The sequence below is a fragment of the Mastomys coucha genome, unplaced genomic scaffold, assembly GCF_008632895.1.
Source record: "Mastomys coucha isolate ucsf_1 unplaced genomic scaffold, UCSF_Mcou_1 pScaffold9, whole genome shotgun sequence".
Lineage (NCBI taxonomy): Eukaryota > Metazoa > Chordata > Mammalia > Rodentia > Muridae > Mastomys > Mastomys coucha.
Genome location: NW_022196915.1, coordinates 56880435 through 56892440, shown reverse-complemented (window position 1 = coordinate 56892440; position 12006 = coordinate 56880435). Strand labels below are relative to the sequence as shown.

The 12006-nt window shown below is 43.2% G+C and overlaps 1 protein-coding gene and 1 non-coding gene across 7 annotated transcripts in view; both read left to right on the top strand.

Moving 5' to 3' along the window:
• Piwil2 (piwi like RNA-mediated gene silencing 2) overlaps nt 1-12006 on the top strand; it is a 59923-nt gene that overhangs the window by 7173 nt on the left and 40744 nt on the right. For 5 of the 6 annotated variants that reach the window (XM_031361871.1, XM_031361873.1, XM_031361872.1 and 2 more), the window contains exons 2-6: nt 488-724; nt 3357-3444; nt 3571-3709; nt 4673-4879; nt 5585-5695. In XM_031361871.1, the coding sequence (XP_031217731.1) occupies nt 533-724; nt 3357-3444; nt 3571-3709; nt 4673-4879; nt 5585-5695 (737 nt within the window). In that variant the 5' untranslated portion in view covers nt 488-532. Of the gene's footprint in view, nt 1-483; nt 725-3356; nt 3445-3570; nt 3710-4672; nt 4880-5584; nt 5696-12006 lie in introns of all 6 variants that reach the window. The other variant, XM_031361870.1, reaches the window with a different exon arrangement.
• Nucleotides 4027-4160, top strand: LOC116085480. The gene has a single exon (XR_004116585.1). It is a non-coding gene; the product is annotated as a small nucleolar RNA SNORA70 (small nucleolar RNA).

The window sequence follows — 12006 nt, the reverse complement described above, 5'->3', positions numbered from 1 at the left end:
TTTTTTTTTTTTTTTTTGTAAAACACCCATTAAATCAAATATGTACTTCCCATGCACTCCTGGATGGAAGACCTTTCCCTGGAGCATGGTCAGTTTGCTAGAGACTACATAGATAAAGAGAAGTAACTCCCCTTTTCCTGCTATCAGTTGCCAATAGCTCCTTGGCAGAGGAACTCTGTACCCCCCCCCCCCCATTCTGGGAGGTGGTATGGCTTGAACAGTAATCATTCACTTTTTGATTGCATGTAAGTACCATTGCACAAGATGAAAGAAGCTATGACTATTGTCAGGCCAAGAACATGTGACGAGACAAGTTCTAGGCTCTAGGGTAGACTGTATGACTGTTATTCTGCTTAATGGACATAGTTTTAAACTGATTCTTGATGAAGTATTAACAGCCATAGATTAATACATCTCTTAACTCTCATTGGAAAAGATTCTGTCTACAGTAGATGATGAATTTTTACTCCTTTGAAAATGCTGGCAGGTAACGAATTGGAACAGACACAACAGTCATTTCTACAGCCTCTCAATGGATCCTGTCAGGCCATTGTTCAGGGGGCCCACTCCAGTCCACCCATCTCAATGTGTTCGGATGCCAGGCTGTTGGCCGCAAGCTCCTAGACCTTTGGAACCAGCTTGGGGCCGGGCGGGTCCTACAGGCAGAGGCCTTGTGTTTAGAAAGCCAGAGGAGTCCAGCCCACCACTCCAGCCAGTACAAAAGGTGAGACCATTCAGTGGGCCTAGGGGACTAGAAGGCTATCTACATAATCAAGGGCTTCTATTTTTATTTTATTTTATTTTTGTTTGTCTTGACAAGTAGTTGCATTTTGTGGTCGTGCAATTCAAGTCCTAGAGAAAGTGCCTTAAAGTGAACACTAGATGGACTTGGGGCAGTTTTAAGGTTGGCTTCTCGCATCAGTCCTCCACCCCCTCATTTCTCCAGTTCACCATCCTTTGATGTATAGTTGAGGGGTGTAAATAGAAGCAGAAGTTGCTTCCAAGTGTTCAGATTCTTCTCAGGTTGGCTCTGTAGTATTGAATACAACAAAGAACAATATTGTATGTTTAGTCAGATGAAATGCTTTTTGTCTGTATGTAGCTTTTATTTGCCTAGCAGTTCTAACTGACACAGCAGCAAGCTTTCAGGACTACCACAGCAGTACAGTGATAGGGTTCATTTAAGAGAAAAAAACAAAAACAAACAAACAAAAAACCCCACAAGGGTGGGGACCAAGGATGCAGCTCAGTTGGTGGAGCATCTGCCTGGCATGCACAGAACCTAGGATTTGATTCCCAGCACCATATAAACCAGGTGTAGATGCACAAATCTGCAGTCCTAGCACTGTGGAGGTGGAGACAGAAGAATCAAGTTCACTATTCATTTTTGACTCTATAGCAAGTTTGAGACCAGCCTGTAAAAAAAAAAAAAAAAAAAAAAAAAAAAAAGTAAAAAGACAAAAAACCCTAAGCTTCTTATATTCTTAAATGATTTTTTTCTGTAAAATTGATTAAACAATGTTCCTGTTCCCTTTTACCTTGGCTATTAGGTAGCTAAATAAACTTTGAAAAGGGCTGGGGAGAAGGCTCAGTTGGGAAAGTACTTGCTGTGTGAACATAAGGCCCTGAGCTTGAATGTCCAAAGCCATGTGAAAGCTAGGCACAGTGGTCCTCACCTGCAACCCCATGTCTATAATCCTATTACTCCTATTGGGATCTACGAAGTGGAAATGGGAGAATCCACAGATGCTCGAAGGCAAGCTAACCTGGTGTATGCACCAGTTAACAACAAGAGATTGGTCTTGAAGGTGGAAGACCAGGGCCTGGTCTCAAGGTTGTCCTCCAACTTGCATATACCTTCTGTGACACACATGCTCCCAGTCACACTAATGCACAAAGATAGAAAATAGTTTTTAATTTTTAAAATTAAAATTAAATTTAATAATAAAATCAACCAACAAAACAAACAAAAACTGGAAACTGAAGAGATGGCTCAGAAATTAAAAGCACTTGCTGCTCTTATACTGACATATTTTATAACAGTCTGCAACTTCAGTGCCAGGGGATATTCTGACCTTCACAGGCACCAGCACACATAGTGCACACTTATATGTAGGCAAAACAAGCCATACATATAAGATAAAAATAAATCTTAAAAATATAACTTACTGGGTGTGATGGAGCACACCTTTAATTCCAGCACTAATGAGGCAGAGGCAGGTGGATTTCTGTGAGTTTGAAGCCAGCCTGTTCTACATAGTGAGTTCTAGGTCAGCCAAGGCTTCATAGTGAGACCTTATTTCAAATAAAAAATTAAAACCTGGAAAAACACAACTATTTCTTGGTATTTTATTATACTGTATATCAATTAATAGATTTTTTGTTTATTATTATTTGTTGTTGTTGAGACAGGCTTTCTCTATATAGCCTTAGCTGTCCTGTGAACTCACTGCAGACCAGACTGGCTTAAAACTCACAGAAATCCACCTCCTGAGTGCCATGATTGTATGCCGCCAAGCCTAGCCAAACTTACAGACCTTTGTAATGTTTTTTTTTTCCAGACTATATTAATGGGAAGCTGCTCTCGGGCGGGCAAGTTCACTGGCCCCAAGGACAAGGACAAGGAAGTTGCCATAGGGAAGGGGGGGGGAGGGAAAGTGAAAGAGAAAAGGTGAGCACATAGAGGAGAAGAGGGAGAGAATGAGAGTGTATTTATTATTTTATGTGTTTGGGTGTTTTGTCTGCATGTATTTCTGTGCACCACACACATCCCTGGGACCAGAGCAGTCAGAAGAGGGCATTAGATCCCTTGCTGCCATATGGGCACTGGGAATTGAACCCGGATCTTCTGAAAGAGCAGCCAGTACACTTAACTGCAGAGCCATCTCTCCATCCACTTAAATTTTAGCTCAACTACATTTACTTTAAAGTATAATAAGATGTGGTAATAAGTATTGAAAAAAGCATATGAAGTATTTTATCCATTTTTAAAAAAATTAATACCTTTGCATTTGTTTTATTATATGGACGTGTGTGTGTGTGTGTGTGTGTGTGTGTGTGTGTGTGTGTGTGTGTACATGCTACAGTGTGTATGTGGAGGTCAGGGGACAGCTTGTAGAAATGGTTCTCTCCTTCCACCATGTGGGTTCCAGGGATCAAACTCAGGTTCTCAGGTTTGGCAACAGGCCTTAGTAGTTTCTCCCATTAGTGCAGAACGATTTCAACCAGCTGATAGCTCTTATTCTTAAAACATTGGTAGGATTTGGAGAAGGTGATTTTTCATTTACAAAGCCCTTATATCTAGGGTTCTAATCAGTTTCTTAGGATAACCTTAATATTTAATTACCTTTCCCTAGGAGTCTGTGGGTTTGGTGTCCATGTTCCGTGGCATGGGCCTTGACACAACGTTCCGGGCTCCTTCAAAACGAGAAGTGCCTCCTTTAGGTATGTAGATGTCAACTGGAAATATGGAGGAATATGTGGTTGCTTAGTTCCTATATCCAGTGATCTTCAGAAACCTAACTGCAACATGCTCAGCTCACAGTAACAGCTGAGGTTTGACTCTTGCAGGCAGAGGAGTTCTAGGCCGAGGCTTGTCTGCTAACATGGTCCGCAAGGACAGAGAAGAACCCCGTTCCTCTTTGCCTGATCCTTCGGTGCTGGCAGCTGGGGACAGCAAGCTGGCAGAGGCTTCTGTTGGTTGGAGTAGGTGGGTAAAGTCACTTTGTCCTGTAACCTCAAGTGTCGGATGCAAAGAGAGGCTCTGAGACAGGTGTGTTCCAGATAAGTGTTTCTTAGGCATCCATGGTGGGGTTTACCAGGAATGACTGGTAGCTGCTTATCCGGGCAGTCATTGAGAAGGGAGAGTAGTTCCCACTGTATACCTCAGAGCTTCACTTGACTTGTCACAGGGCCCCCTGATAGTAAATATGAGTTGCATTCCCCTCAGTTCTGCCTAGGAAGGCAGTTCTGAGAGGGCATACCGAGAGTGGCTGGTGAATGGGTCACTATTTTAAGACAGTCCTAAGGCTGAGCTTGGGCTCCTTTGGGCATCCCCTCCAAGAAAAGAATAGTGAGCCGTGGCTGCACACAGCAGCCTCCTTGGGAGTACATGTACCCTGTTGCCAACATGGTTGTCCAAGGGAACCTTGGAAACAATTTTGTAGAGGATTTTATGTTTCTGATCTTAGTGCTATCTCCAATCTAGGCTACAGACAGGTATGTGTGGTACCCTTGGGAAACCCCAGGACTGTAGCCAGGGTTTACATTGGTCAGGTCATCATGTCCATCTTCATCAAACTGCAGAATAAGGAACATTTCCTTGAGGCCCTGTGTAGAGCCAAGTTCAAGTTCCCTGGGTGCCAGAAGTTCCATACCTCAAAGAAGACCCATGTTTCACTAAGTTTGATGCAGATGAATTTGAAGACGTGGTAGCTGAGAAAGGGCCTATCATGGATAGCTGTGGGGTCAAATATACCCTAGTAGGAATCCTCTGAACAAGTGGTGGGCCCTGCACTCCTGGGGGCTTCTCTATGTTGTCCTGCACTCCACCTAATCATATTCATTAATTTCACATCTAATTTTTAAAAATAAAAGGAATGGTACACTTGAGGGAATAGTCTAGATGTGGTGCAGACTAGAAAAGCCCCAATTTCCCTCTTTCTTGTTTCAGAATGCTGGGAAGAGGTAGTTCTGATGTCTCTTTGTTACCTCTGGGAAGAGCAGCCAGTAGTATAGGCAGAGGTGTGGACAAACCTCCCAGTGCCTTTGGCCTTACAGCTCGGGATGCCCCACGGCTGCCACAGCCTCCAACTCTGTCTCCAACTTCACTGCACTCTGCCGACCCCCCTCCAGTCCTGACTATGGAACGAAAGGAAAAGTGAGTTAAGATCACTTGGTCTGAAGGAGGGATGGCAAGGAAGGGGTTCCCTGCAGCCTGCTCTTGGGCTGCTGGATAGAAATGTGGATATTGTTCTCTGAGTCCACATTTGTTCTGGAGTGATAGGGGCTGTAGTGAGTTTCGCCTTTTGATAGAGGGGAGATAGCAGAAGAGATTCCTGAAGAAGTGCAATAGGCTTAACAGTGAATATAAACAGTTGGGTGTTCCCAGTAAGCAGACTCACAGCTTGTCACTTCCCTTCCACCTGAGATTGACAGTTCTCTGTCATGTTGAAGATAAGGAAGTCACTTAGAAGGAATATCAATGACACCTCATCTCACTCTGTGGAACAGATCCTTTGTTCTTAAGTAGCTGGCCTTGTTTGTTATAGTGCCATTTGTAGGGCAGCCCAGATGACTTTGCTGTGTAATTAGATGTGGCTGTGTTGGTATATCTGTAAGTTAAGTGGAAATAAATTTTCCAGTTGGCGGGGCTGCTTAGCTGGTTAGTGGAGTATATGATGTGTTTTATTTGTTTTGTTTTTAATGTAGTAGCAGGTGGCCTTGAACTCCTGGACTAAAGGGATCTCCCACCTTAGCATTTAGAGTAGATAGAAGAACTAAGTTGTATATTATCATGCCTGGCTTGTAGTTTTTTTTCTTTTCCCCTTCCTTTCTCTTTTTCTTTCCTTTTTTTTTCCCCTAGAGAGCTTTTGGTCAAGCAAGGATCAAAAGGAACACCTCAGTCTTTGGGACTGAACCTCATCAAAATCCAGTGTCATAATGAAGCAGTTTATCAGTATCATGTGACTTTCAGGTATGTACAGCTGTTTTTCTCCCTTGTGCACTTCCCAGAGGATAGGGATGGTGTAGATGACTCAGTACTACTCTGAACTACTCCTGGCTGTTCCCCTGTAAACCAGTACTCAAGGTTCTGGGAGGAAGTCCACAGTATTCATGTGTGCTTTGACTCTTTTCCTAATTCAGGTTTTGATTTAATAGGTTCAGGCTTGTGGTATGAAGCCAGAAATAGATTTAATGTGGAGGTAATGGGCTGTAATCTCAGGGCCTGTGGCTTGCATGGCTCTTCCCATGGTCTTTTTCTGTTCTGGCTATATTGATGCCTGAGCCCAGGGTTTCACACATGCTGGGCAAGTGCTCCCTAACTGAGCAGTACCCAGCACCCTTCCATCACCTCTTGGCTCATGTTTGTAATTTTTTTTATTCCTTTTATTAAACTCCTACCACTTGTATAAGATCTATAACTCAGAAGCCTGGATCTTCCTGTACGTATATTATCATAATTGACATTAGTGTCTCTCCAGTTGACAGTCCAGGATTAAACTCAGTGGTATGGAGATAGAGTGATGGCTCAATGCTTAAGAGCATATGCTGCCCTTGCAGAGGACCAGAGCTTGGTTCCCAGCACCCTTCTGAGGTAGCTCACAACCAGCTGAAAGTCCGGCTCTAGGTGGATCTAACATCATACCATCACACCTGAACATCGACACACACATACAAATGATTAAAAGTAATAAAAATAAATCTTAAAAAATAAACAGCTTGAAATCAAAAGAAAGAACTTTAATTTTATACCAACATTTTAGGATTTTTTCCTACTTTTTGAAGTTTAAGGGTTCATAGGAGTTTGTGGGGTTTTTTGTTTTTGTTTTTGCAAGATCATAAGGAAAGCCTTGGTCTAGAGGTTATTGTCTGGAAGCATGAAAAACAAATGCTTTGAAATATATTTGAAGAAAGTGCAAAGATAGACGAAACCTGTACTTTTTTGATGGTTATTATACCTTGGAGGAGAGCCACAGTAACCTTTGTGTACACACTGTGACATGAACTGACATATCTAACACACATCTACTTGTGAGAACATGTAAGAGTCCCTGTAGCAGCGAATTGTAACTTAGAGTCACATGCTCTGATGTGCTGTGGTAAACTCACTGGGGCCCACTCTCCTAACAGAGCACTGCTGCCCTAAGGGGCATCTCCCCTTCCTCATCTCTTACCACCATTGCCCTGCTCTGTATGGTTGTTTTTGTGTTCTACCTATAAGAGAGCTTTAAAAAAGATTTTAAATTATGTGTATTTATGTGTCTCTGTGTGGGTATATGCACATTCGTGCAGGTATACAGAGAGGTCAGAGATGTCAGAGCCACTTGGAACTGGAGTTACAGGCAGCTGTGGACATAGCTTCTAGGAGCAGAACTCAAGTCCTCTACAAGAACAGTACATGTTCTTTGTTGTTTGTTTTGTTTTGCTTTTCGAGTCAGGGTAGTCCTGGCTGTAGACCAGCCTAGCCTTGAATTCAGAGATCTGTTTGCCTCTGCCTCCTGAATGCTGGGATTAAACATTGTACCATCTAAGTACATGTTCTTGGCTTATTTCACATAGGATAATGTCCTGTAGGCTCATCCATTCAGCAAATGAGTTCATTTTTACAACTACAAAAATGAGGTATAGACACATCCTGTAATCCCAGAAGTAGGAGGTTATGTTAGTCAGGGTTTCTTATTGCTGAGATGAAACACCACGACAAAAAAGCAAATTGGGGAGGAAAGGGTTTATTTGGCTTACACTTCCAGTTCATAGTCTATCATCAGAGGAAGTTAGGACAGGAACTCAAGTAGGGCTGGAACCTGGAGGCAGGAGCTGATGCAGAGGACATGCAGGGGTGTTGCTTACTGTCTCACTTCCCATGGCTTGCTCAGCCTGCTTTCTTATAGAACCCAGGACCACCAGCCCAGAGATGGCCCCACCCACCATGGGCTGGGTCCTCCCCCATTGATCACTAATTGAGAAAATGCCTTACAGCTGGATCTCATGGAGGCACTTCCTTAATTGAAGCTCCTTCCTCTGTGATGAATCTAACTTGTGTCAAAGTGACTCACAAAACAGCCAGTACAGAGGCCAAAGCAGGATTATCATTCATTCAGTATGGGCCAGTCTGGCTACATACTGAATTCCTGGCTAGAGTGAGATCTTTGTGTGTGTGTGTGTGTGTGTGTGTGTGTGTGTGTGTGTGTGTGTGTGTATAGATGTATGTATGTATATTTGGTATACTCTGATGACTAGTCAGAGTATTAAGAATTAAATGATAATGAAGTGCTCAGTTCTAAACAGGACAATTCTATCACTCCCACCAAGCCACATCTAACAAATGGAAGAGGGGATGGAGAGAATGTAAGAGCCCATGGATAGAGAAGTGTGCTGCTTAAAGAACTTCTAAACATGACATGGGGCCATTGTGTTCATGAATTCATTGCAGGGTGGGTCATCTTGCAGTACACCACAAAATTGGCCTGGTAACACTTTATCAAGTAAGAGGAAGGGCTGATGAGGCCCTATGAGACAGTGGTACTTGATGGTCATTGGAGAAAGTGGGTATAATTTTCTTCACTGGTGAAGTCATTGAAAAGTTGCCCATATTCCAGTAAATAACATCATGCAAACAATCCCAGTGAAACTCAGTGGGTCATACACAAAGGCATGACAGTATGGGGCTAGAACTATGCTCCAAAGTTAGGAGCACTGGCTGCTCTTCCAGAGGACCAGGGTTCAATTCCTAGCATGCATAAGATGGCTCACAACCATCTGTAACTCTAGTCAAGGGATCTGATACTCTTCTGGCTTCTATGGGCACCAGATACATACATGGAACATAGATATACATGGACAGAACACATAATAAAAAGAAAGTTTTAAAATTTAAAAAATTTACCTGGAAGTAGGAAGGGGATCTTCTTTTTTAAAATAAGATAAGGAAAACCTTACTACTTTTGTTTGTTTTTTGGATTGTGATGCTTTTTAAACATTTATACAATTTTTAAAAGTTTACTCCTTTCTCATACAATACATTCCAACCACAGCTTCCCCTCTCTACTCCTTCTAGTCTCTGCCACCTTCCCTCTCCCCAGATCCACTGCCCTCTCTGCCTTTCCCAAGAAAAGAATAGGCTTCCCAGGGACACTAACTGAACAGGACACAATAAAATACAGTAAGACCCGGCACGAAACTCTCACAGCAAGGTTAAGCAAAGCAACCCAGTAGAAGGAGAAGGGTCCCAAGAGCAGGCAAAGGAGTCAGAGACACTTTCACTCACACTATTAGAAGTCCACAAAAACCCCTAGCCAACAAGGACAACAGATATCCAAAGGACCTAGCACAGACCCATACAAGTTCTACTATTGCTCTCCAGCCTCTGTGAATCCCCAGGAGTCTGGCTTAGTTGATTCTGAGGCTGTGCTCTCTGATGTCCTAGATACCTTTGGTTCTCATAATTCATCGTCCTCTTCTTCTGCAGGGTACCTAGAGCTCCCAGGGAAGGGCCCATTGGAGACCTCCAATTTAGATTGCCTCTTTGCCTAATGTTTGGCTGTGTGACTCCTTTGCCTGCTCTTGGGCATTTGCTCTCATCAACTGCTGGAGGCAGCCTCTCTGATGATGACTAGATTATGTGCTGATCTATGAGTATAGCATACTATTATTAGAAATAATTTAATTAATTTAGTTATTTATTGGCCAGTCATGTTTGATTCTATCCAAAGTCTCCCTCTTTTGTGTGGGGCTCAAATTAGACTAATCATTGGTTGGGCACTCCTACAAGTTCTGTGCCACCACCTGCCCCAGCACATCTTGCAGGCAGGATAGATTGTAGGTTGAAAGTTTTGTGGCTGGGTTGGTGTCCGAGTCCCACTACTTGAAGCCTTTCCTAGTTACAGAAGATGGATGGTTTAGGCTCTGTATCCTCCATACTAGGAGTCCTTGTTAGGGTTACCCTTAAAGACTCTAGAGTGTTTCCTCTGCACTAGGTTTCCCATTCGCTCCCCACTAGTGCCCTCCAATTCCAGTGTTCTTTCCCCATGGTCTCTGTCTCCATCCATCCCCACCCTACCTGATCCCTCTTATTCCCATTCCCACTCATCCCCAGTCCAGCCAGAAAATCTATTTTTCCTTCCCAGGAAAATCCAGGCATCCCCTCTTGAGCCTTCCTTGTTGACTTAACCTCTCTTGGGTCTGTGGATTGTAGCAAAATTATCATTTACTTAACAGCTAATATCCACTTATGAGTATATACCATGTTTATCTTTTGGGGTATGGGTTACCTCACTCAAGTTTTTTTTGTGTGTGTGTGGACTCTAGTGGAGCAGGGAGCCTCCACTTAAGTTGGGGCTGGCACATTGTGATGAGGAGGGGAGATTGAGTAGAGTAGGAGGTCTACCAAGAAAGAAGGGGAGGCTCGTGAGTAGGTGGCCGGCCTGTCTGGGGTTCCAGCGTGGACTCTGGTGGGGCAGGGGGTCTCTACCCAAGTGCAGAAGGGAGTTTGTTAGGAAGAGGAGGAACCACTGTACTGGAGAGGGATAGGGCATGAGAAACGGTCCTGCCACGAGAACTGCTAAACTCATTACACACATGCATGGAACTTTCAGGGAAATAATAAAGGATACAGCATGGAATTAACTCTGTTGTGTTTCACATTTTCTGTATCCACCTGTTGATAAATGTGTCTTGGCTATTGTGAATTTGCTTAAGTAAATCTAGGTATGTGTGTAGATGTTTCTTTGAAATAATCAATTGTAGATCTTTTAGTCTATATCCATAAGTGGAATTACTGGGTTGTACATATTTTTAGGTTTTTATATGCACATGAATGTATATAACTATTCATATGGGCACACATGTAAAGTCTAGAAAACAACCTCAGGTGTCATCTTCAGGAAGGCTATTCACTTCTCTTAAAACAAGGTCTTTCATTGGCCTGAACTTCACCAATTAGGCCAGAGTGTCTGGATAGCAGACCCCAGAGATCCTCCTATCTATGAGGCTACAAACATATGCCATGGAGGCCTGAGAGATGGTTGGGTGGTTAAACACACTGGCTGCTCTTCTAGAGAATGTGGGTTTAATTTCTAACACCTACATAGTGGCTCACAACCATTTAGAACTCCAGTCCCAGTGTATCAGACACCTTCTCTGGCCTCCACAGGATTGGTACACAAACATGGTGTGAGGACATCATGCTCTGTATTTTTACAAGGGTTTTGGGGGTTGAATGCTTGTACTTACAAGGAGAGAAGTTTACCAATTAAGACATTGCCTCAGATTTGTTTTCAGTTTTCTCAAGAGCCACCATATTCTTTTCCAGAATGGCTCTACTAAGAAATGTGAATTTTTGAAGTTCAGCTACTAAAAGTGGAAAAAGTGGAATGGAAAGAGAAAAGAAAATAATGGTTAGGAGGAAAGGACTTGGAATTGTTACAACCCAAGAAAGGGTCTATTTGGATGTGGGCAATATGGTTGATTTAGACCACAAGAAAAAAAAGTTGATTTGCTTTCAGTGTACCCTTGCTAGTCTTCTGTGAACTCTGTCAGAGTTCCAGAGAAAATGCCTAAGATTAAAGGAACCAGGAAGAGCATAGGCCATGAGGAGCAGCTCACAAACCTACCACTCATTCAAAAGCTGGAAAGAAGAGTGATAAAGAAGGCAGCAAGAAGCTGGGCGGTGGTGGCGCACACCTTTAATCCCGGCACTTGGGAGGCAGAGGCAGGTGGATTTCTGAGTTCAAGGCCAGCCTGGTTTACAAAGTGAGTTTCAGGACAGCCAGGGCTACACAGAGAAACCCTGTCTTGAAAAACCAAAAAAAAAAAAAAGAAGGCAGCAAGATTAAGCTGGGCAGTGATAGTGCAAGCCTTTAATCCAGCACTCAGGAGGCAGAGGCAGGCGGATCTCTGTGACTCCAGTTTAGTCTACAAAGCAAATACCAGGACAGCCAGGGCTATTACACAGAGAAACCCTTTGTCCAAAACAACAACAGCGAACCAGTTTCCTACCAGGGATAAGGAAACAGCACAGCTCACATTTGATGGAAAGGGAAAGAGGCAGTGAAGACAACCAAGTGGAATCCCAGGAAACAGGCCTAGCATGGACTGTAAGAGGAGGGCTGGATGTCAGAGGGGAGAATGCTTTTGTTAGGGATGGACTGATGTATTCTGATTAAGCAGGAAGGTTTCTTGCATTGACTAGGCCATAAAGAAGTCGTGGAAATTTGTAGGGCTGGAGATTTGTGTGATCTAAATGGTGTTTGTGTGTGAGCATGCACAGGCAGAGAGGTTAGCTTT